Source organism: Antennarius striatus, chromosome 1 (genome assembly GCF_040054535.1).
Source record: "Antennarius striatus isolate MH-2024 chromosome 1, ASM4005453v1, whole genome shotgun sequence".
NCBI lineage: Eukaryota > Metazoa > Chordata > Actinopteri > Lophiiformes > Antennariidae > Antennarius > Antennarius striatus.
This window is the reverse complement of record NC_090776.1, coordinates 11651830-11676289: the sequence shown is the minus strand read 5'-3', so window position 1 is coordinate 11676289 and position 24460 is coordinate 11651830. Positions and strand designations below refer to the sequence as shown.

At 41.0% G+C, this 24460-nt stretch overlaps 3 protein-coding genes and 1 pseudogene across 5 annotated transcripts; 3 read left to right on the top strand and 1 right to left on the bottom strand.

The window, feature by feature from the left end:
- The first annotated feature begins 4831 nt into the window (after positions 1-4831).
- Positions 4832-10521, top strand: LOC137613007 (sorbitol dehydrogenase-like). The gene is made up of 9 exons (XM_068341822.1): positions 4832-4963; positions 5054-5087; positions 5427-5591; positions 5853-6012; positions 6115-6233; positions 6962-7027; positions 7105-7283; positions 7358-7479; positions 7618-10521. Exons 1-9 carry the CDS (start codon positions 4910-4912, stop codon positions 7781-7783), a joined length of 1065 nt encoding a protein of 354 aa, XP_068197923.1. The 5' UTR covers positions 4832-4909; the 3' UTR covers positions 7784-10521.
- Positions 10522-11444: 923 nt separating this feature from the next.
- Positions 11445-13858, top strand: LOC137595513 (WD repeat-containing protein 64-like; the record flags this gene model as incomplete). The annotated part of the gene is made up of 2 exons (XM_068315690.1): positions 11445-12408; positions 13821-13858. Coding segments are annotated over 2 exons (1002 nt in total), but the record flags the coding sequence as incomplete, so codon positions are not given.
- Positions 13859-15055: 1197 nt separating this feature from the next.
- LOC137590163 (proteasome subunit alpha type-4-like) lies at positions 15056-19078 on the top strand (annotated as a pseudogene).
- Positions 19079-19177: 99 nt separating this feature from the next.
- Positions 19178-23145, bottom strand: LOC137595755 (solute carrier family 25 member 44-like). Of its 3 annotated transcripts, none has more exons than XM_068316024.1 (5): positions 23015-23145; positions 22603-22888; positions 21726-22374; positions 21413-21540; positions 19178-20813 (listed from the first exon to the last, which is right to left on the bottom strand). In XM_068316024.1, exons 2-5 carry the CDS (start codon positions 22603-22605, stop codon positions 20622-20624), a joined length of 972 nt encoding a protein of 323 aa, XP_068172125.1. In that variant the 5' UTR covers positions 22606-22888; positions 23015-23145; the 3' UTR covers positions 19178-20621. The 3 variants fall into 3 exon arrangements, with proteins under 3 accessions (XP_068172125.1, XP_068172133.1, XP_068172141.1); XM_068316032.1 differs by having other exon boundaries at positions 22603-22673; positions 23015-23094; XM_068316040.1 differs by lacking the exon at positions 22603-22888 and having other exon boundaries at positions 23015-23097.
- Between the last annotated feature and the right edge of the window lie 1315 nt (positions 23146-24460).

Below are 24460 nucleotides of genomic sequence, written 5' to 3'. Positions count from 1 at the left end.
TACGAGCGAGCACAGAGAAAAGAGACAGTGGTGTAGTTTTTGCAAGAGTTCCAAGGATGCAAACTGCAGGCGGAGAAAGCGGGACAAGGTGAAGTGGGCGGTGGATGAGGAAGACCACACGTTTGCTTTCAAGGTGGGCCAAGTGGATGAAGTCCTAGTCAGCGGAGTGAAGGAAAAAGGCCTCATGGTTGATACAGGAGCCACGTCACACATCATCAGAGACATCGCTCAGTTCAAGGACTTTGACAGCAGTTTTGAGCCACACAAGCATGTCCTGGAGTTGGCCAGCGGTATCTCCCTGAAGAAGGGTACAGCCAAAGTTCGCCTGAGGGACAATAAAGGTCAAGTGGTGGAAACGTCGCCAATTGGGGCGTTGTACGTCCCATCTTTTCAACAGGACATCTTCTCAGTCAAGGCAGCGACGTCCCAGTGAGCAACAGTCATCTTCAAAGAAGGTCAGAACAGACTCGTTCACAAGAACGGTGTAACATTTGACATCCAGGTGTATGATAGACGGTTCTATTTAAGCACTGTTACAGATGATGTTGATCAATGTCATGGGTGCTATGATGTTCAAATGTGGCATGAAATTTGTACACTCAGGATAAGATGGATAATTAATCCCGGAGGAAATTCTATCTAGACAGACGAGGGAGAAGGCCAATGTAAGACCATAGATCAAAGCTAGTGGTTTCATCAATGCCAGTAGGTCAGAGCACTAGCTTTGATCTTTGACCTATGCAAATAGGTCAGGGTAAAATTTTAAATTCAGGGGCATCGCAGGATGTTGCAGTTTCTGACTGCATTGCCTGTAGTTATACAATTATAATAGCCCTTCAAGAATCTTAAGTACTGATGTACTGTATGTTGTACTAGTGTTTAGCTACTCTGATATGCAACTAAAGCTTATTTCACATTTAAAAACACAGATTTCTAAAAATTTGCATTTTCAAACTTTATCTTTTATTTTGCCCCTAAAGAAAAAAAAATCCTTCAGTGAATAAGACACAAGAGGACGTAGAACTGATAATTTTTTATTTCTTAAACAACAAAAACTGAAGCTTTTGCCCCCACCACCCCAAAAACTTACAAATCTGACAGTGCCAATGACAATCTGACGGAGTTGACAAAATTGTATCTGCTTTACAGTGGGGTTCCTGAGAAGAAAATCAATATGGAGGTTAATCATGGAGTTTGTCAGGATCATTCTCTGCTGCTTGATCTTGTTTCTGGTGATTGTGTCTTATCTGTTGTCATACGTGAAGAATGTTGAGGAAGAAATCCGGAACATTCTGTGTGATACCTTGTAAGAATGTTGGCTTTTTTGTTGGCTGTTTCTTTCCTCTAATTAGCTTGTAAGTTAGCCCAAACTGCTGGATTTGGTGAAGAAGACGGTACTTTTTGAGGATCTTGCCTGATGACACACTTACTGCTGACTTCTGACGCCGTGGCCGAGGGGGTTGTTTGTCTTTCTTCAGCTCTTTTCTGATGATGTTGTAATATAGAAGAGGTATTTTTTAATGTTCAGATTCCTTATGTTGCTTCCTAATAGCTTCATCTTTGTTTCTGTGCCTGGAGAGTCCAATGATGTTTTATTTGCAACCTTTTTTTGCATGCAATATTATTTTTCTTAGTTTTTTCCGTTGCATTTTTACATTCTTAAGCTTCTCTTTCAAAGTTTTTATTTCTCTTGAATGCCTTTTTCTTGTTTTTCTGTCTCTCTGGATTTTTTTCTGTGCCTCTCTACAATACTTTTTCCTATTTGTCTGTGCCCCGTCTCCCCTCTTGCCTATATGTAACCCTTTCACCATCGGCTCGTAAAATGTTAAACCCTTTAACTATAAATAAAGACTTAAACGTATTCAAACTCAAATTCATTCTCATATGTCGAAAGAGCCATCTCCATGTAAATTAACTGTCTAGGATGAATTATGATTCTCCTTTTCTAAAAAAAAATATCTAGAGACTAACGGGAATACGTGTGGAGTTTAACCCTTACTAATAATATAAACTACACAAAAACACCATAAACAGGAAGCAAAAACACACAAAGACCTGATATCAGTTTCGAAAATATAATAACAATATTTACACCAACCCTTTAATGTGAAAAATAAACATAGAAAATAGAACATAAATACAAACACAAATAACCGGGGTTTTATATTAAATAGTCTTAGTTCTTAATGTCGAACAAAGAGAGGAGGAAAGTGTGATCGTATTAAGAAAGAGAAGAGGAATGCCAAGAGTGTAGGACTGACAGTAGGGACGTTGAATGTTGGAACTATGACAGGAAAAGGTAGAGAGTTGGTTGACATGATGCAGAGAAGGAAGGTAGACTGTGTGTCCAGGAGACCAGGTGAAAAGGTAGCAAGGCTAAAAGTTTAGGAGCAGGGTTCAAGTTGTTCTATCATGGTGTAGATAGGAAGAGAAATGGAGTAGGAGTTATCTTGAAGGAGGAGTTTGTTAGGAATGTCCTGGAGGTAAAAAGAGTGTTAGATAGAGTGATGAGTTTGAAGCTAAATATCGAAGGTGTGATGTTCAACGTTGTTGGTGGGTATGCTCCACAGGTAGGATGTGAGCTGGAGGAGAAGGAGAAATTCTGGTTGGACTTCGATGAAGTAATGCAGAGCATAGCGAGAAGTGAGAGACTTGTCATTGGTGTCATTGTCTTGTCAGAGTCTTGTCATTTTATTTTTTTTTAAATTAAAAAAAAAAAGGTCATTGGTGCAGACTTCAATGGACATGTTGGTGCAGGAAACAGAGGTGATGAGGAGGTGATGGGCAGGTTTGGTATCCAGGAGAGGAACGCAGAAGGACAGATGGTGGTTGACTTTGCAAATAGGATAGAAATGGTTGTAGTGAATTTCTTCCAGAAGAGGCAGGAACATAGGGTGACCTGTAAGACTGGAGGTAGGAGCACACAGGTATACTACATCTTGTGTAGACGGTGTAATCTGAAGGAGATCAATGACTGCAAAGTAGTGGTAGGTGAGAGTGTAGCCAAACAGCAGGTGTGTAGGATGACTCTGGTGGTGAGGAAGATGAAGAGGACAAAGGCAGAGGAGAAGACGAAATGGTGGAAGCTGAAAAAGGAACAGTGTTGCATAACTTTTAGGAAGGAGTTAAGACAGGCTCTGGGTGGTCAGGAGGTGCTTCCAGATGACTGGACAACTACAGCTAATGTGATCAGGGAGACAGGTAGGAGAGTACTTGGTGTGTCATCTGGAAGGAAAGTAGATAAGGAGACTTGGTGGTTGAATGAGGAGGTACAGGAGTGTATACAGAGAAAGAGGTTAGCTTTTTTTCTTTTCCTTTGCTCCTCAGCACACAAATTCTCTCTAGCCATAGGTTCCATTAATACAAAAGTCATAAAAAATGTATTTGATTACTACTATGTAATCAGATGTCAATTTCCTTAACATCATTGAATGATTGATTGATTGACTGATGTAAAATCTTAAATGTGTAGCGTGTGTTTCTACAACGACAATGGCTTGCGCAGAATTAGTGGGAGATAAGACACAACCATTACATTAATGTGCAGATAAAACCCTAAAATATTATTCTATTATTTTACTACGTTTAAAAGCATATTAAGCCATCATTGATGGATTTGAAAAGTCATGAGACAAAGTTGAGGAAATGGCATCTTTTTTCACTCTGCAGAAAAAAACACTGCAGCTAGCTAGCTAGTTTTTTGGTTATTGATAGCTGTCTCCATTCATTCATTTTCATGTACCGCCGCTGTATTCGCCTTAGCGGGTCACGGGGAGCTGGAGCCTATCCCAGCTGGCATAGGGTGTGAGGCAGGGGACACTTCGGGCACGACGCCAGTGCACCGCAGAGCCACATACAAAGACATACAAACACTCACACACACACTCAATCCTACGGGCAATTTGGGACCGGCCAATCAACCTAAAGCGCATGCTTTTGAAGGTGGGAGGAAGCCGGAGAACCCAGAGAGAACCTACGTGGACACCGGGAGAGCATGCGAACTCCGCACAGAGCAGGACCCGAACCCTGACCCGCCGTGTTGTGAGGCGACTGCGTGTGCATAATCTCAAAAAAAAATAAAAATGTTTAATTGCATCTCCTACAGTTTAATAGGAAGTATCATAATGGGAAAATTAACATTGTTCATCCAAAATATCCAAAAATATCCAACATACCAGACCGTGTGTGGTAATGATGTATTCACCAGAGCCAGGAGAATGAAAAAGGTCCTCAGGGATATAGCTGACCTCGCTATTGCCTGATTTAATGAGGTTTATGGAAAAAAATCTGAAAGAGTTGACGGAAACCAAGGACACAACTTTGATTGGAAAATTTGTATGGAAAATATTTTTAGATGTTCATGGTATGAATTGTTTTGTACATTTATAAACCTTATAAACCTCGCTTGGTGCCACAAGGGATGAACAAGTGAAGTCCGATTACAGTATAAATGTCTGCTCCTACCCTCAGGCCTGGTACTTCCGCTTCAACTCTGCTGGGATTGGACGAGCGCCGTCACGACGCTCAAACCTGAGGGCCGGCCGATTCTCTCTCAGGTAGACGGGCGGCCGTATACAAATATTTTTTTTAATTAGATATGTATTATTATTATTACTTTTTAATGAGATTTTTTTTAATAATAATTCACAGCGACTGTATAATTACCTTTTATTTAATGACTAGGGTTATATTTACTTCTTCGTTTTCGTTTACTCCCCACAAAGTGGACTACGCCGCCGGAACTCGAGCCAATCAGATTGCGGACAAACACACTCATTTGAATGTCTTACACAGCTGTCAAAGTCGAACCGCACCCGTTTGGCAGCTGTCTCCCTGAACTTCTACCTGGTGTGTGTGTGTGTGTGTGTGTGTGTGTGTGTGTGTGTGTGTGTGTTCTGCTGAACCCGTCATGGCGCAGGATAATATCTCCGTAGTTGTGCACTCACCAGGAGACCTCCGGCTGGTAGGAGATCATCCGTTTCCCCTTTACAAGAAAGTAGTTTCAACTTTTGAAACATTATGTATTTTATTTTATTATCTTATGTTATCACAGGAAAACCGTCCGGTCCCGGAACCAGGACCTGAGGGTAAGATAAACAACTTTAAGTAAGGCCTAATATGGTCTCTGTTCATTTGTTTCCAGATCTTGCCTTTAAAGGTTTTTGAATCTGAATGACCTAAAAGTCAATTTTTAAAAATGGTGTAAAAAAAATCATGTTTAGTAAATAATTACTGTAGATGTTCCTGGATTGCCATTTCTTGTATTTGTTTTATTCAAATTTGAATTGATTAACAAATGAAGGAACCTGTTGAGGGATTATAAACTCTGTGACTAGCTGACAGAATGCATCCCCTCTCATTCGCCGGTGTGAGGCTACGCTGGACTCTCAGTGTGTTCTGTCTTGTGGACCGTATTCTGTCCACAGAGGTCCTGCTCCAGATGCACTCTGTTGGAATCTGTGGAACAGATGTTCATTTCTGGCAGCATGGCAGCGTTGGCGACTATGTGGTCAAAAAGCCGTTGGTCTTGGGTCACGAGGCCTCAGGGCGGGTGGTGAAGGTTGGATCGGCGGTGAAGCATCTTAAAGTGGGTGAGTGGTGTGCTGGTTAAAGAGTTCACCCAATGGGCACTGGAGGAATCTGGCATTGTGACACTGTTGAGTGGCCACAGCGCACATCTGATGTTGCTGACAGTGGCCCTCAGTGGAGCATGTGTTCTATGCCCAGACACATGAAAAATTAGAGGGAACATTGGTCATGATAAGAGTATTTCACCTCCCACATATATTTATGCCATGTCAATCTTATCTACATTCGTTCTGTGTTTGTTGCTATAAAACCATTTTTGTCAGGTGACAGGGTGGCCATAGAGCCTGGTGTGCCCCGTGAGGTGGATGAGTTCTTCAAAAGTGGGAGGTATAACTTATGTCCCAACATGTTCAGCAGCTCCTTGCCACCTGACGATGGAACACTGTGCCGATACTACAAACACAACGCCAACTTCTGCTTCAAGTATGCCTGTCTTCTGTCAGAGATTGCCCAGCACACGAAATCTTATCCTTTCCAGTCTTTGTCTGATGTTTCTGTCTCTGTCACTGCTTGTCAATGTTGCAGGTTGCCTGATAATGTAACATTTGAGGAGGGGGCTCTGATCGAACCTCTGTCCGTGGGGATCCACGCCTGTTGCAGAGCCGGTGTCACCCTCGGGAGCACCGTGTTCATCTGCGGCGCAGGTAAAATAAGTTGTTCTGTCTCTTATTCATTTCTTTCATTTTCTGCAACCACTTATTCTTTCAGGGCGGCACGGTGGCGCAGTGGTTAGCGCTGCTGCCTCACAACACGGTGGGTTCGAGTCCTGCTCTGTGCGGAGTTCGCATGCTCTCCCCGTGTCTGTGTGGGTTCTCTCTGGGTTCTTTGGCTTAATTCACACCTCCAAAAGCATGTGCTTCAGGTTGATTGGCCATTCCAAATTGCCCGTAGGAGTGAGTGTGTGTGTGCATGGTTGTATGTCTTTGGGTGTGGCTCCGTGCCCGGAGTGTCCCCCGCCTCGCGCCCTATGCCGCCGAGATAGGCTCCAGCTTCCCGTGACCCGCTGCGGTGGATATAGCGGTGGTAATCTGAAGATGACTGACTTATTCTTTGTGTGTGTGTGTGTGTGTGTGTGTGTGTGTGTGTGTGGTGGTGGGGCTGGCACTGATGGCCGTAGTTCATCTTGGTGCAGGACCAAAAGGAAAGACAACCAAATTCACTCACATTTGTGCCAGCGATCAGTTTAGAGTCAGCCTCTACTGCATATTTTAGGTTGTGGGAGGAACCCAGAGAACCTGGAAGAACCCACGCAGACACAGAGAGAACATGCAAACTCCACTCACAAAAGCCCAAGAACTTTTTTCTTCTGTCAGAGGGCGTGCCAGAAGTTGTTGAAAGGAATCCTGTTGAAAGGAATCTCCTCTCTCTGCAGGGCCTATTGGGTTGGTCTGTTTGCTTGTGGCCAAAGCAATGGGGGCATCACAGGTCATCATCAGCGGTAAGACAATCACTTCCATCAACATTAACAACCAGATTCTTCTGTTCAGTCTCCTCTAACCGTAGTTGTGTGTGTAGACCTGTATCCAGAGCGTCTCACAATGGCCAAAGATTTGGGTGCAGACTTCCAGCTAGAGGTGAAAAAAGATGACAATCCTCAGCAGCTGGCCAAGACCGTAGAGGACATGATGGGAGCAAAGCCTCACATCACTATTGAATGCACTGGAGCCGAGAGCTGCATTCAAACTGCCATCTACGTATGTGACTTCTTTGAGGGTTTAAAGTTGATTGTGACATAAACCAAGTCATGACATGAGTTCCTTCCTGTCAGGCGACACGTTCAGGAGGTGTCGTGGCGGTAGTGGGTCTCGGTGATGATATGGTCACCATTCCTCTGATCAATGCTGCCCTGAGAGAAGTGGACATCAGAGGCGTTATTCGCTACTGCAATACGTGAGAAAATATTAATCTCCCTTCTTGGTTAAAGAAATTAAAGTTGAACAATGTTTCTAGCTGGAATAACTAGATTATAAATAAGGGAACTGGTAGGTATCAGAGCTTTTAGTGTTATGCAAAATGTTTGTCTTGCAGCTGGCCAATGGCCATAGCCATGCTGGCATCTGGTAAACTGAATGTGAAGCCCCTCGTGACCCATCGTTTCCCTCTGGAGGAGGCAGTCCAGGCCTTTGACGTCGCTCTTCGAGGTCTTGGTATGAAGGTCATGATGAAATGTGACCAGAATGACCAGAAGCCCTGATCTGACTCAATGTGGTTGGTAATTCACACCTGATAGAAGGAGAGCAAGTCACCCCAAAAGACAGTTGCATATTGGACATTTGAGCTAATGAAGCTAATGGAGCTAATTCAAATGAATACACTAACAACGAAAACACCATGAAAGGCATCTGGCTGCTGTCATTCCCATCAAATGGTCCCATAATTCATAATTATCAATCTGTACCAAGTGCCAATGAACCTTTACCTCGGATAATTCAGTAGATTTATGTTGACAATGCAGAGTGCCTTATTCTAGACAGGTGACAATGTCAGAGAGGTTGTTCAGGTGGTTAATGCAGACAAAACAGATAAAGATGTACCGATGTACCAATGTTGTCTTCTGAGAGATTTATTAAAAAGTAGTGCTATCAGGCGATTAAAAAAAATAATCTGATTAATTACAGGATTTGTAATTAATTAATCTAATTAATCGCATTTTAATCTCATACCTGCTAAAGGCCCCCAAATAAAGAATTTGAATTCTAGGACATTGCAAAATTGTAGTGCATGACTAATCAATAGAATACACCAAGAAAAAAAGATTTGAAACCCACATTTTTATTGGTTACGTGTGCTTTATAAATGAAATTCAAAAGAAAAAAGGCCAAGCACATCAGCAAACCAATTAGGCCAGGTGCATTTCTCAAAAATGCAATACGAATACAGTTAAATAAAATAAATAAAATTTAGACATAAAATAAGGCTGAGTCTCAAATAGGTACATAAGCAGACTCTCAATCAAAATTAATACTAAAGCCGACTCAATACACAGGGTCACAGGGAGCCGCAGCCTATCTCGGCGGCATAGGGCCTGAGGCAGGGGACACTCCGGGCACGACGCCAGTGCACCGCGGAGCCACACACAAAGACATACAACCATGCACACACACTCTAATTCCTACGGGCAATTTGCAATGGCCAATCAACCTGAAGCACATGCTTTTGGGGGTGGCAGGAAGCCGCAGAACCCGGAGAGAACCCACTCAGACATGGGGAGAGCATGTGAACTCCGCACAGAGCGGGACTCAAACCCGTGTCCGCCGTGTTATGAGGCGGCAGCGCTAACCACTGCGCCACCATGCCGCCTCTCATTTATTGTGTAATAATCTAATTGTAACATGTATTTGTTACATGCTTTGATGCATTTTTATGCTTTATAAAACATTTATGTCTGAATTTTGGGGGGCTTGGAACGGATTAGGGCATTTGCATGGAAAACGTGTCTCTACTTACGAAACTTTCTACTTACGAAATTTCTTCCAGGACCAATTAATTTAATAAGTAGAGGTACCACTGTATATACAGGCAAACCTCAGTTCCCGACCACAATTCGTTCCAGAAGGCTGTTCGAATACCAATGTGTTCGTTCCAAATACTTTTTTCCCATTACAAATAATGTAAATGGTCTTAATCCGTTCCAAGACGCTAGAAAACTACCTTTATTCAACATATGTTAATTCATAATGTCATTCATATGTCAAATTGATTAGTAATGCAACATATCAAAGAAATGTAAAAGAAAGAAGCAAACACGAGAAAGAAAGTAAAAAAACATCAACGTAATCAGGTTAGCCTAAGGTACAAGTTACCTTCGTCTTTTGGACAGAAGTTTATGGTACTGTAACTCGTACCATAGGCAATGGAACGCAAATTAGGTGACAATATTGAATAGAGTAAACTAAAATAAAAAGCACATTACAGTTAAAGCATAAGAACAATAAAGATAATAATTTTTTATCTTTGTGGTAGTGAGCAGTTGGCATGCGTGAATGTTGGAGAGGAGGAGGAGGAGGATGGATGTTACTGTGTTTGTTTTGCGTTCAACTTCCAAATTTAGTTCGACTTCTAAGACAAAAAAAATCCGAATTTTTTGGTTGAATTCCGATTTGTTCGATATCTAAAGCATTCGAAAACTAAGGTTTGCTTGTAATGGTATATACTGTAATTGTCTCCAACATGTGATGTTACTCGACTGGCGTGTTTCAGTGAAACAAATGCTGATTGTCTCATCCAGTAGTACTTCAAGATACTAGTTCAATTTGTTCTGTCACTGAGCTCGTAAGAAAAATAACTCAATTCAAATTTTCCCCTTTTTAAAATAACTAAAATCATTTTAATCCATCCAGCCTTGTCAAACCCCTCAAATCCCCTTATTGGCCATTCCAAATTGCCCATAGGAATCAGGGTGTGTTTTCTTGTATGTGTCTCTGTGTGGCTCTGCGTTGCACTGGCATCGCGCCGGAGTGTCCTCGCTTCACACCCTCAGTCGGCTGGGATAGGCTCCAGCCCCTTGTGACCCACCACAGCAGATGAAATGGTAGACGATGAATGAATGAAAAACTGTAAGCAGCATTCTGTCAAGAATGAAATCCACCATTCCAATGCCAAAGAAGTTGGAGGCCATGAAATTGATCTGTTATCAAACTATTTCACATTTGTCAACTTGGTGTCACGGCTTACAACTTCTTCACTTCCTACCTTTCCAATCACCCGTTTCACCAACCATTGCATGATTGATTTTGTTAATATGTGTCAATATATCAAAGACCATCATACTACATGCTTGAGTGTGTTGGACAGGAGAGATTTGAAAAGAAATTTTAAAAATAAAGAATTTACTTTGATCTGTATTGCTTTCATCATCAATGCATCTTCATTATTTGATGTCAGATTCGATCTTTTGATGTTTGGATCTAGAATGTTGTTAATTATCGATATAAACATCTTGTTAAAGCCAAACCCTTCGACTGACGAACCTGTTTAGTCACATTCTTTTACACAAACACATGATGAATTCAAACAAAAACCTTTTTGGTTCAAATTATATCCCAGAGCTTGTACAGCTATTTAAAGAGAATGATCCAGATGGATCCAAAGGTTTGGATATTGAGCAATTTTGTGTAGTAATGACAGCACTACACGGTGATTCTATTAGTGTAGAAGAACTAAAAGAAATCTATTACAAGATTGATACAAGCTATCATGATACTGTGACACTCGATGAACTATTGGCTTACCTGCACAACCGATACTATGCATCAGATATCATAGCAAACAAAAATAAAATTTTCCCCAAACCTTTTAAAACCATTGCTGGGGATGCTCACAGGGAAATCATCCAGTTGACATTTTGCCCCAAAAATGATGACCTTGATCAGAAAGCCAAGAGTTCAACGGAACAACTTAGGTCTTACCAGAAAGGTCAATACATCTCTATCAGCGCAAATGGTAAGTTGACCTCCTGGACAGACAATTTTGATAGACATTTAACAACTGAATTGAGTCTAGAAGAAAACAAGTATACTTTAGGATTTAAGAAAATTTGTGTAACTGACATGCTGTATCTTGAACAAGTCAATCAGCTGGCTGTTTCTACTCTGGGGGATGAACTCTTATTTTACAAATACACTGAGAATGTTATACATCTTGCAGTGAATCATGCTATGCTAGTCAAAGACACAGTGAATGCAATGAACTACTGGTTTAAAGACTCTAAAGCAGTGTTCTCTTTTGGTGATATATGTGGAAATTTATCTGTGTTTATCAGCTACTGGGTGAAAACAAATGGCCTCTTCTGTAAAGAAGCATATGAGAAAATCTCTCTGATGAAGTATCCAACAGTATATCAGGTAAACCTCTTAAGAAATACACATGAAGACTTTCTATGCTTTAAAGTCCCCATTTTTCAGGATGTTTGCAGCCAAATACTATACTTTCCATCCCTTGATTCAATTGCCATGTGTAGCAAATCATCACAGACAATGGCTCTTACTGCCTTGCCCAAGGCACACAGAAGCAAAGCTACTAAACACAAAGCTACTAAAAAAGTCTACCATAGCAGGCAAAAGTTTTTTAATTGTGTTGATTACTCACCAATTGTTGAGTCTCTGGCGACAGGTGGTGAAGATGGCATACTGCGCATATGGACTCCACACACAACCATATGCCAAAATAAAGTAATGGGGCATTCCACAGCGATTACCCACATCAAATTCAATCACTACAACAGAACAATTATCAGTATTTCTAAGGACATGAATGTGCGTTTGTGGTCACAAAATGCCTGGCTGTGTTTGCAAAGCATGCATGTTCAAGGAATGGGAAGTGACCCAATCTCTAGCATATATTATAGCCCACATAACAATGCGTTAATACTGGCTAACTCAAATATTGCAACATGTTTAGGACAAGGAACGGATGGTTTTGCAAATACGTTAACATCCCATGATAATCCCATTTGTAATGTTCTATATCATGACTTTTTCAAGCAGGTAATCACTGCTTGTCAGACTGGTGTTGTGATACTGTGGGACATCTTAACAGGACATCCACTCCTTGAATTCAAGGTCACACCAGATCAGGTTGGGCTAACTGCAATGTCATTTGATGAACCACAGCGTAGACTGATTACAGTTTCACAAAATGGGACATTGAAATTGTGGAATTTTAACAGTGGAATAGAGACTGCTGTTTGTCCTATGATTCTGCCAGATGGAATGACAAATGTTGTATGCTTAAACAATAGGATTTTTGTGTCTGGAAAAGACTCCAAGACCATTTTCAGTCTTGATATGAAGGAATTTGACATCCAGTTTATGGAACACAGTGATTTAAATGATATTTCAACAATGGATGGGTATGAAAAGACACTGGTTACTGTCTCTAGTAATGGAAATATTGTCATGTGGGAAGTCTCCCAGACAGCTCAGGCTCTCTACTTGCTTAATCCCCCTACAAATCCTCAATGCCAGACAGAGATTGTGTCTCTCGAGGGGAGTCAAGAAACAAATAGTGACAGTAGTACAAAATCTACACAGAGTTTACTTCTAAGAACTAGAAATGATCCAGTCAACGCAGCCACACTGTTGGTTTCTGCAGATGACTACATCTGTGCATGGTCTGTCATTGCCAGTGTAGGTCCATTGGGAAAGTTCAGGGCAGTGGAGCAGGAAGATGCAGTTGTCACTACCATGTCAACTGATGCCAACGAAGAGATATTACTAATTGGAGATAGCATCGGAAATATTTATCTGTGGGACATTACAGAATTTGGTATTAAAAGACCAAAAGACAAAGGGCCATTTGAAGACATAAATGGATGGAGAGTATCATTACGTATACCACCTCTGCTGAATTCCTGGCGGGCTCACCGCACAAAAGTGGTGAGTGTTAAGTGTGACCCAGCTTGTAAAAATGTATTTACTGCAGGGTTGGATTGCAAAGTCAGGTTATGGAAAAACACAGGATGGCACTTAGGCCTCCTTGGAAAAGATTCATGGGATGCTCAGCAATTCAATGCTTTACAAAAAGGTGGCAATGAAGGAGCAAAAAGCCCAGTGGATGCTGATGAAACAACATCTCCTATATTAGTCCCAGAGTTCCCACTTCCTGACTTTGACCACATCCGATGGAAAGTTCAAATGACAATGATTGCCTGTAAATCGCGTGATATATTCCTACGCCGATGTAAGAACGAGCTACAGTACACCTTAAAAAAGGTAAAGAAGGATGAGAAGAAAGAGAAAAAGAGTATAAAAACAGCAGAAGATGAATCTAGACAAGAAATCACCAGATCTGATTCAGGAGAGTTGGATTCAGCAATCTGCAAATTTGGATTTTTGGAAGAGACGCTGGATCAAAAACATACAGCACTGTACCAACAGACCTGCACCCCACTGCAAATCAATTACAAAGAGACAGACACTGATGAATGATGGTTTCTAAAAACAATTATAACAAGCAAGCGAGGCAGAAGAAGTTTCTAAAAACACACTGTAGAGAACTTCTGCCTGAAATGAATTTATAATTGAAATACATTAGTCTTGTAAATAACATCTAACAACACCGGTGTAATTTATATGGGTCCTGCTAATGTAATATCTCATACACATCATATAGACAGCATGGTGTTGCAGTGGGTAGTGCAGTAGTACAAGAAGATTCCGGGTTTAGTTCCTTTTTTGTGCAGAGTTTGTATGTCCGCCCTGTGTCTTTGTGGGTTCTCCCTGGGTACACAGGCTTCCCCCCACATCCCAAAAACATGCAACAGAGGTGAACTGGACACACAAAATTGTCCAACGGTGTGAGTGTGTCCATGTGTTGGCTGTGTGGCCCCGTTATATGTCTAGCAACCCGCGACCTACGGGGCAGAAAAAAGGATAATAAATATACAGTATTATGGAACGTGAAAGTAGTCAAGAGGCTGCACACGTCAGAATGAGAAGATACAGGCAGTCTGGCGTTCAACTACTAGTGTAATGTACTGTACACTTGTTCCCTTAGTTTGAGGACAATCCCCTCGCTGAAATTTCCAGGGTGGTGTTGTTGTGCAACTGTCTACAATACTGAAGTGTAAACAGGCATATATGTGATGATCCTGTGTTTCGTGTTTGTGTTCTGTTCATTCCTGTTTTTTGTTTCCCTGCCTGCAGGTGTTTCAGATTTTCTGTGACAAGGAGACAGGTTCAGTTTCAGGCAGGCAGATGAGGAGACGCACCTGAATCGTATCTGTCATCATCCTTTTTCCTCCTTAAAAAACAAACACTAAATCAGTGATTTTAATACACACCTCTGTAAGTGGATTTTGAGCTGATGAAGTGGAAATAAACCGAACAAATGTTTGCTCTCCTTGTGCATTTGATCTAAGGTCTGACATCCATCAGCTTGTTCACTATGGTATTTGTTATGGGCATGCGTACTAACTACTGGAGGGACAAGCAGAATTAAAAGCAGAATTAAAATATGGATACTTAAATAAATTTTTTTAAAATCTTGTATTCTGGTATATGTTTAATAAAACATAAAGTTATAATTTTGTCACATGCAATCGGGTCTTCGCTATGGGTTTTTGTATCTGTGTATGCACTTTGCAATAGAGAAAAAAAAGACACTGATCACTTAGGGAAATGGCAAGCTGATTTGAATACACAGTATTTTCAATAATCTATAAAACATCACCTGCTGTGGTGAACAGCATGTCAACACACAGCAAATGGACAGACACACATTATATTTTCCTGTTATTACACCAAATGGTTTAGCTTTTGCATCATGTAGAAATCCACCTAAACAAGTCACATCACTTGTCCATGAAAGTGAGATTCAAAGGAAACATGTAAGCAGATTTTTAATTCCAATTGTGAAGCAAAAGTCTTCATATTATTCTATAAAATATTTTGGAAAATACATATGTATGTTGGTTTTTATGGCTTATTTATCTGGTGAGAATTTATTTCTATATGTTAACCCTTAGATGCACAGGTGGGTTCAAAAATGACTCCATGTGTTGTTTTTTAAGAGCCTCAAAATGAAAAGTAAGATATTTATATTCTGGGTATTTCTCATAACACATGTTCGTGACATGAAACCATTTGCATTCTTATTTATTTTTTCTGTAATTTCAAGAAATTGCAATTTTTGTATCACTACCCCACTCTTCAGCAAGTGAGGTCACACAGTATGACCTGAAATAATTCTTGTGGAATCTTGTACAACTTAATTCTTATCAACTTTTACTGTCCCATTCACACATCTGATGTCATCTTTCACTTCTGATGCAGCTGTCCAATCAACACACCTGGTGTTAGCAATCTCACCACCCAGGAGCTCACTGTTACAGAGCAACGCACGTGTAAGATCTTTCTCTATTTAGGAACTTATTTTTTATTGATAGATTATAATTCCTTCATCTTCTGCCACTTCATCCGCCGTAGCGGAGCCTAACTCGGATGGCATAGAGGCGGGGGACATTCTGGGCACAACGGCAGTGCACTGTAGAACCACACACAAAGACCTGGGACTGCAGCTAGACAGCAGACTGGACTGGTCACTCAACTCGGACTGCGTGTACAAGAAGGGGCAGAGCAGGATGTACTTCCTGAGGAGGCTGGCCTCCTTCAACATCTGCCCTAAGCACGAAGTCAGCCTTCAATGCCCTGTACCCCCCCCCCCATCACCCTCCCGGATACATGCCACAATCGCATTGACATCTGAGTACTTCTGTATGTGGTATGTATCCGAATTGTGCTTGAAGTCCGATGTGTAGAGGGTGAAGAGAATGGGAAAGAGAACGGTCCCCTGTGGCGCCCCCGTGCTGCTGGTCACCATAGAAGACAAACAGTCCCCCATACGGGCGTACTGGGGTCTGTCCGTTAGGTAGTCTGTGATCCAGCTCACGAGGTAAGGGGTCCACAGCCATGGAGGTCAGTTTATCCTGCAGGAGCCTCGGCTGGATGGTGTTGAAGGCGCTCGAAAAGTCGAAGAAGAGCACTCTGATGGCACAGCCCCAGGTAGGAGAGCATGCTGAATTTGTAGTACTCTAATCTGTAATCTGTACTGAATCTGTAGTACTGAATTTGTTGTACTCTTTTTGGCATGAAACCATACTACTGCTCACAAATGCTCCCTTCTACCCTTGGTCTAGCTTCAACTACTCTTTCCTATAACTTCATTGTATGGCTCATCAGCTTTATTCCTCTGTGGTTGCCACAACTCTGCACGTCTCCCTTGTTCTAAAAAATGGGCACCTGCACAATTCTCCATTCCTCAGGCAGCTTCTCACTATCTAAGATCCTGTGGAACAACCCAGTCAGGAACACTACTGCCACCTCTCCTAGACACTTCCATACCTCCAAAGGTATTTCACCAGGACCAAGTTCCTTTCCACTCTTCATCCTCTTCAGTGCCCTCCTCACTTCATCCTGACTAATCTTTGCTACATCCTGGTCCACAACAGTCACCTCTTCTAGTCTTTGTTCTCTCTCATTTTCCACGTTCATCAACTCTTCAAAGTACTCTTTCCATCTTCCCATCACACTACTGGCACCTGTCAATAGACTTCCATCCCTGTCCTTAATCACCCTAACCTGCTGCATGTCCTTCCCATCTGTGTCTCTCTGTCTTGCCAACCTGTATTGATCAGTCTCTCCCTCCTTACTGTCTAATCTAGCATACAAGTCATCATATGCCCCTTGTTTGGCCTTTGCTACCTCTGCCTTCACGGTACGCTGCATCTCCCTGTACTCCTGTCTACTCTCCTCAGTCCTCTCAGTGTCCCACTACTTCTTAGCTAATCTCTTTTTCTGTATACAATCCTGTACCTCCTCATTCCGCCACCAAGTCTTTTCTATGTATATACTGTATGTGTGTGTGTGTGTGTGCGTGTGCGTGTGTGTGTGTGTGTGTGTGTGTGTGTGTGTGTGTGTGCGTGTGTGCATATACAGTATATATGTATATATTTAAAGAATCATTTATGCAATGGAAGCCGCTGGGCCGTGCTTTGGGATTCTAGCAAATGATGGAGTCCTCTCAGCTGCAGAGAGACGCAACATACCGTACACAAATTACTTGATGACACCAAGATGCTAATGTTTTGACAAATGAGTTGCGACTAATTGCACAGAGGTGAGTTTCAAAATCTGAATGGATGTTTTAGTGAGGATGTTCGTTTACATAGTTTACATGCAAATTTTTGTTTTAAATGAGTACAATTTGAATTGTAATGTAACATATAATGGAATTTATTGTTTTGCTTCAAACTACCCATTTCTTACGTGTAAACCAAACATTGATCAGTGTAATTTGCCTTCAGATATTTGTACCAAGAGCAAATACCCTGTGAACAGTTTGTGACTACACTGTGTGACATCAAGCAGGCGTACACACTGTATGGTGGTAAGATGGACAGCAGTGGTTATCCTCTGCTATCAAAGCATTTTATCTCAACGAATCATTTGTACGATCAGCGTTGTCCACCCAAGATGCTTGTAACACAATAGTCATGTTATCAAGTTTGACAAATGTTGCACATTCTTATTTTCCATTAAAATACAAACGGGTTTCAACATTTTGTAACAGACGTGTGTTTTGACAGGGAAGAGGCCATTTGGTGTTTCTCTGCTGTACATGGGCTGGGACAAATACTATGGTTTCCATCTGTACCAAAGTGACCCCAGTGGAAACTATGGAGGCAAAAACTTGTATCAGAAACAACAGTGCTGTGAGTCTGAAGTGACCATGAAGATCTATAACATGAGTAACTTTATTGATTTGAATGTAGCTAGCTTAACTTTAGCTTCAATGAGCTGAGAGGAGAATAGCTTCACCAAAGTTTCATCCTGTGTACTGGACCACTGCTCCCATTGCATTGACATCATAGCACATAAATTCAGTTTTTCAACTATATAAGGATAGTTTCTCATAATCAGAGTAATGGATACCTCATAAGGTGTTTTCTGATTCTGATGGGAATAAATTTGTACTTTCATGCTTTATTTTGTCTGACATTATTTAGGCTTGTGATTTTGTTAGCAATGGCTTTATCCTTTCTCGAACTATAACTGGTAAGTTAGGTCTAATGAAGGTATATACCAATCCCAATTCCCCCGAGCCTGAGCATCGGTCCATATCCATCCATTTTGTGTTATTAAGTAGGGTAGTGTTACCGACTGATGATGTGACAAATGGCTCCTTACCTGTTTCCTACATAAAGGCTTCAATCACTACCCCTCAAAACTATTTACAGGGGCAGATCAGAATGTGAGGGGTAGGGTTAAAAAACGGAATTGGGATTGGACCCAACTATCAGAAATATAAACTTTCAAACTGAAAAAGTTGAAGCAGAACAAACTTCCCATCAGGATTTATGCTTTCCTGTTTGTTTCTAAATATGATGACTTCTTGGCTCCAGGCTGCAGTGTCCATGCTGAAGCAGGATTACAAGGAGGAGAGATGACTCCGTTCTCTGCTCTCACTTTAGCTGTCAAAGTCCTCAACAAAACCACGTATGTCAAAAAACTCTCAGCAGAAAAATGTGAGCTTCAGAAATACTTTTCTTGCTTTATTTTCTGAATTGTTACATCCCGCTTCGAAGCGGTGATGTAATGTCAGTGTTCGTTTGTCTGTTTGTCTGTCCGTATGTCCACCAAATATCTTCGCAACCATTGCAAATATAAAGATGAAACAAAAAGCACATTACTCGGGCAGCAAAGGGGATGAAAATTAGAAGATGACCTTGAGAAAACTAGGTCAAGGTCAAATTTCAGCTTTTTTTACAGTCAGGAACCAGATAAGATAGAAAGTCTTGGGAGAAGGCCAGTGTGAGTAATACCATAGATCAAAGCTAGTGCTTTGACCAATGATAGGTCAGAGCACTAGCTTTGATCTTTGGCCTGTGCAAGTAGGTCAGGGTAAAATTTTGAATTCAGTGGTGATGTTGATGATGTTCATGATGTTTTCCACAGCTGTGGCACCCTCCTCAGCTTCAGACTCAGATTGAACATGTGTCCAACAATCACAATCAGCTGGTCCGCGCTGGATTCTTTAAACCCAGAAAGTAATTATAAACTACAGTAATAACACAAATAATTTATTGAACAGCAGTGTTTCATTGAGGACACATATCACATCACATATCATAGGACACATATCGAGTTCTGCGTTACAACTGATGTCCCTTATGTTGTTCACTGACATCTTTGCTTCTTTTAGTTTCTGAAAGTTGTGCAAAGAAATCAGAATTTGGTGGATCTTACGAAAGACATATCAGTGTTTTTCTTTACCACAGATTAGACTGCCTCATACAAAGTTGTGCAAATGTGCCACTGCATGAAAGTCTGAGGAGCGATATCATAAGATCTTCTCGACCGTATAGTGAGGGTATCAAACACTCCTCTTTTCTAAAAACCAAAAGTTTCGAAAGAAGGGAACAACAGGAGTCACAACACCTTAACTTATTTATCTTAATTAAACAAATGAGAATAAACTTAAAGTTTGGTCACCAAGCCCACCAAATACAGAAAATAAATAAGGTATTATCTATTACTTTAAATCGTTATGCACAGAGTACACAAGAACTATACAATCACATTGTGTGCAGGAAAGAAAAAAACATATTGCACTTGGATATTTCCGTGAAGAAAAAGCATTGTTTTCCACCTTACAGTTCACCAGTCTCTCCCATTTCATAGGTTAAACTTCAATCATGCCCCACTTCCTGGTTAGCCCCAAACCCTAACCCCCACAACAAATGAGCCATTTATTAGCCATGTTGATTACTGCAAAATCTTCTAATGCTGAGAATATATCGCCCTGTATTTATTTGGTTTATAAAATAATTAATTTATTTCTATGACTGTGCACAGTGAAGGATGACTATTATTTAAAAACATTTATAAAACTGCCATATTATTCACATCCATCTTCCTTCCCACTTGCGCTCACCAAATAAAACAAGAAGCAGACTTTTCATCACACTATAAAAAATGTAAAACATCAAAAAAAAAGTCAAGAGAACAAGAACCCAGTTTGTGAATGAGAAGAAATGAACTATAGTTGATAATTTACTGCCGATGTAAACCATTTTTGATTAAGTACGCCACCTTTCTACAAACCATGAATTAAACTGTTTTTAATGACCAAAGACTGCTTGGCCTTGGCACAAAGCAACAATTTATTACAGTCCCCATCTGGTCGGTCGCACATACTACTGTGACTGGTAAAAGCCTCCCTGCAACCTGTTTTTTCTGCAACCACTGAAATGATTCCTGAGCAGGATTGTGGAGTGCGTAATACAATGACATTTTGACCAAATAGAAAGAAAAATGCTTGAAGATTGCAATAATTTCTCAGCATCGTCCAGTATTATAACCTGGTCCATTCAGCCGAGTCTGCTGTTTATTCATGTTAGCATGATCACACACGTCCAGTGTCTTGTTTTCCAGACTGTTGTTTCATCATTTCTTTCTTTCCAGTCCTGTAACAGGATCCAGTTTGAGGCCTACAATGGCGTGCGGTCATTGTGATTTCTGTTCAGGTTTCGTCTACCAGTGTCTTGAGTCCACCAGCTCTGGCCGCAAACTCATTTTTTTTAGGGTCTCATAGCCAACGACAAGAACGATGGCAGTGGGTATGGATGAAATGATTCGTGCAGATAGTCCTTTGGTAAATCCAAAATAGCCCTCCTCTTCAATCAGCCGCCTGAACGTCTCAGTTATTGAAGTTGTTCCTTCAACCTTAAAAAACACACATGCAGTACATGTTGTGAGCTTATGCTTGCTCTGGAGGATTCTGTTGGGTTTCTCTGTCTATAAAATGGTTTTGAAATGTCTGCTGACGTAATTCAGCGCTGTGTAAATAAAAGTTGATTGATTGATGTGCTTTTGTTTGGAACCACAAATGAAAATCAATGCTTAACTATAATTTTACTCACTGTAGATACACTGAGTAAACCTTACAGCAATGATGTTTTTCAAAGACAAGCCTCGACAAAAAATTTCAGTCTTTCTGTATTTAATAGAAAAAATTATTAAAACCATATAGTGCCCCCAAAATGAAATCTAATTTTTTGGACGTGTGACCTATCACTGTCACAGTCCAGTGTTGAACTGAAGATGCTAATGGCATAGGAAAATGGTAGCTCAACAAAATGGGTTGTTCCTATGCAACAAAAACAAAATAAAGAATCAGTTGATACTTTCAGCACCATAAGACATGTCTTTCTTACATGCCAGCAATATCTCAAACCTTTGAAGATACTAATTAACCTGCATTGAAGTTTTTATATTTGTTTCAGTCCAGAAAAAAGACAAATCGATTCTGCCTGTCCGTTTACCTGTACTCTGGCTCTGATCACATCCATTGGATTAGTGATTGTTGCAGCAGTAACACCAGCTAACGGTCCAGCCGCAGCTTGTAGAATCAGATGAGGGCAGTCACTGGGGGCCAGTTTAGAAAGTTGTTCTGTAGAATAAAACGTATATAAATAACTGATTAACCAATTAATACATCTGGGGAAGTCTTTTTAACTCATCACAAATGCAGAAATACACTGACAACACAGTCATAGGTAATGCATGATAAACCACATGTTTGATGTCTTAACGCTTAAGATCTTAAGAAATAAAAAATAAAAGAAAGCTCCTTACCGGCATAAAAATGGTAGAAAGGCCACCAGACAGCACTGTTAGGGATGTAAGTGAGTAAAGAAGCCCCATATCCCCTGTAGAAACCCGGGAAACCATCAGCAGCAAAGATTTGAGACACAAGGTTCCTGGTTTGCCCAAACACTTTTTTAGTCTTTCCAGTCTCTGTGTTGGAACTGAGTCGAAAGCGCGTGAGGTGCTTCCCTTGGCCCTGCATCATTAGATGCTGAGAGACAACATCTATGGGAACAGTGATGCTTTGAGCAACCAAAGAGGCCAAGCCTCCTGCCACCAATGACTTGACTGTATTGTTCTCTGAATAGTAGGAAACATATTTCCTCACCAGTTCATAGGTTGTCATGTATGTCTGTCCTGAGATAAGAGTAAATGTGTTGACCATAAATCCACGGTAAAGACCTCGAACGCCCTCTGACCGCAAAATCTTGAAGAAGGCATCCAGGGTACCATTATAGAGGGATTTTCCCCTCTGCACCTGCAGTCGAGTTCGGATGAGAGTTGCTGGGTAGACAGTGGCCCGGATGGTCATCGTCATGAAAATACCAAAAGAGTAGAACTTCCTTTTGTCAAGGTCCTCCCACTCGATGATCTGGATGTTTCCTTTCTGATGCATTCTGCTAGCAGGAAGTGTCACCTAAACAACAACAGACACGTCAATAAAACCATGTTTTGGTTAGCTATGCATATGTAGTATGCATGTCTTCATCCTGTACATAGTCACATCTCCAACCAAGCAAACTTCAATTATAATGATAGCTTGATTTTTTTTTGTCTTTGATAATTGCCATAAATGTATAGCATTCTGATATTATTGACTTTGAAATAATATGTGAATACAAATGTAACAAGAAAACAATCTCACCATCAACTGTTTCACCTCAACCTCCCTCCACAGCACGACAACTCAGTGGTCATGGAGGGAAGGGCAGCTGGCTGTTTTTTAAGATCCAGATGGTTTTGTTAAACAATGACAAGGTATGGAAATGTCATTAACGTGTCTTACAAATGTCGCTTTACTGGTCAAGCAGCATTTTGTCTCCCGTCAGCTGTGCCAATATGCGTTCAGCTACAACGACGGACGAGCCAGAGGACGTAGATCCCCGACCTGCTGTCAGGCCGGCAGACAGCTGGTCGTGTCAGTGAAATCACTGAAACAACAACAGGAGCCATTCAGTCACATTAAATGTGCCTGTCGTCAAAGTTGTATGGAAATAGTCGGTTCGTCCTAAGTTCCACAGCATTGATAAGGTCAGTTAACACGTTCTCAGGCCTACCTGTTTGCACAGATGATTACTTGGATGTCAAGGAGATAAACATAAGGGTGTTGACTTTTAAACCTCATAAAAATAAGGCGAATCCAAGCCAGTCAGCTAGCTATACAGTCACTTCCTGTTTCGGTTTAAACAATACGTGAGGAACGAATGACGCAGGAGGATTTCTTATTCGTCTTCTTGTATTATAGTATCATAGAATACTCAATGATTGTATTACTGCCCCCATCAGGTCAAGCGGGGAACATGTTGTACCGAACTCGTACTCCGGTGCAGAGGGAGCTTCTACAGGCAGAAACATGGATATGCCACGGGCTCGTCGGTGTCTCCTAATGTGGTCTTTTTGTACACGGAAAAAGTGGAACAGGGCCCTGACCCCGTTCAGAGGAGCAGCACCGAGCCACTGGTTCCGTTGACTGGACGACACATGGGTCAAGATCAGAATCCATGAAGTGCAAACATTCACCAAACAACCCAACATATCAACTCTGTGAGTAGCAACATCAGGTTCACCAGAGAGGAGATAAGGGGCAACAGTTTGCCCTTTTTAAGATTTTATGTGTGTGTGTGTGTGTGTGTGTGTGTGTGTGTGTGTGTGTGTGTGTGTGTGTGTGTGTGTGTGTGTGTGTGTGTGTGTGTAATGTAGCCACAAGAGGACACAAGCCAGTGTCTTATTGTGCCGGTCCCAAGCCCGGATAAATACAGAGGGTTGCGTGAGGAAGGGCATCCGGCGTAAAACTTTTGCCAAATCAAAGATGCGAAACAAACCTATGACTTCCATACCGGATCGGTCGAGGCCCGGGTTAACAATGACCGCCATTGGCGCTGTTGACCTACAGGGCGCCGGTGGAAATTGGACTACTGTTGGTCGAAGAAGGAGAGGAGGAAAGTGTGCTCGCGCGAAGAGAGAGAAGAGGAGCACCAAGAGTATAGGACTCAGAGTAGGGACGTTTAATGTTGGAATTATAGATAGATAGATAGATAGATAGATAGATAGATAGATAGATAGATAGATAGATAGATAGATACTTTATTAATCCCGGAGGAAATTGCATATATCCACTGCTCAGGCATTACATAACAAATAATACTGGATAAACACCAGGAGAAAAGGAAACACTGATATCACAGGACATACCACAGACATACATTACACTAACAGACAGGCACATGCAGCACTAACAGGACTTATATACTAAACTATAACTAAAATATAAACAGTATAAAAATTTAAAAATATTACAGTATTAAAATATAAAAAGTATAAAATAAAATCTAAACAGTATAAAATTGAATTAAAATATAAAACAGTATAAAAAATAAATAAATAAATTATATATATATATATATATACAACAGTATAAAATTAAATTTAAATTAAATTAAATTAAATCCATTTTCAACCCCGTGCTGACCTCGCCACCTCCCCCCCGCTCCTCCCGAGAGAGT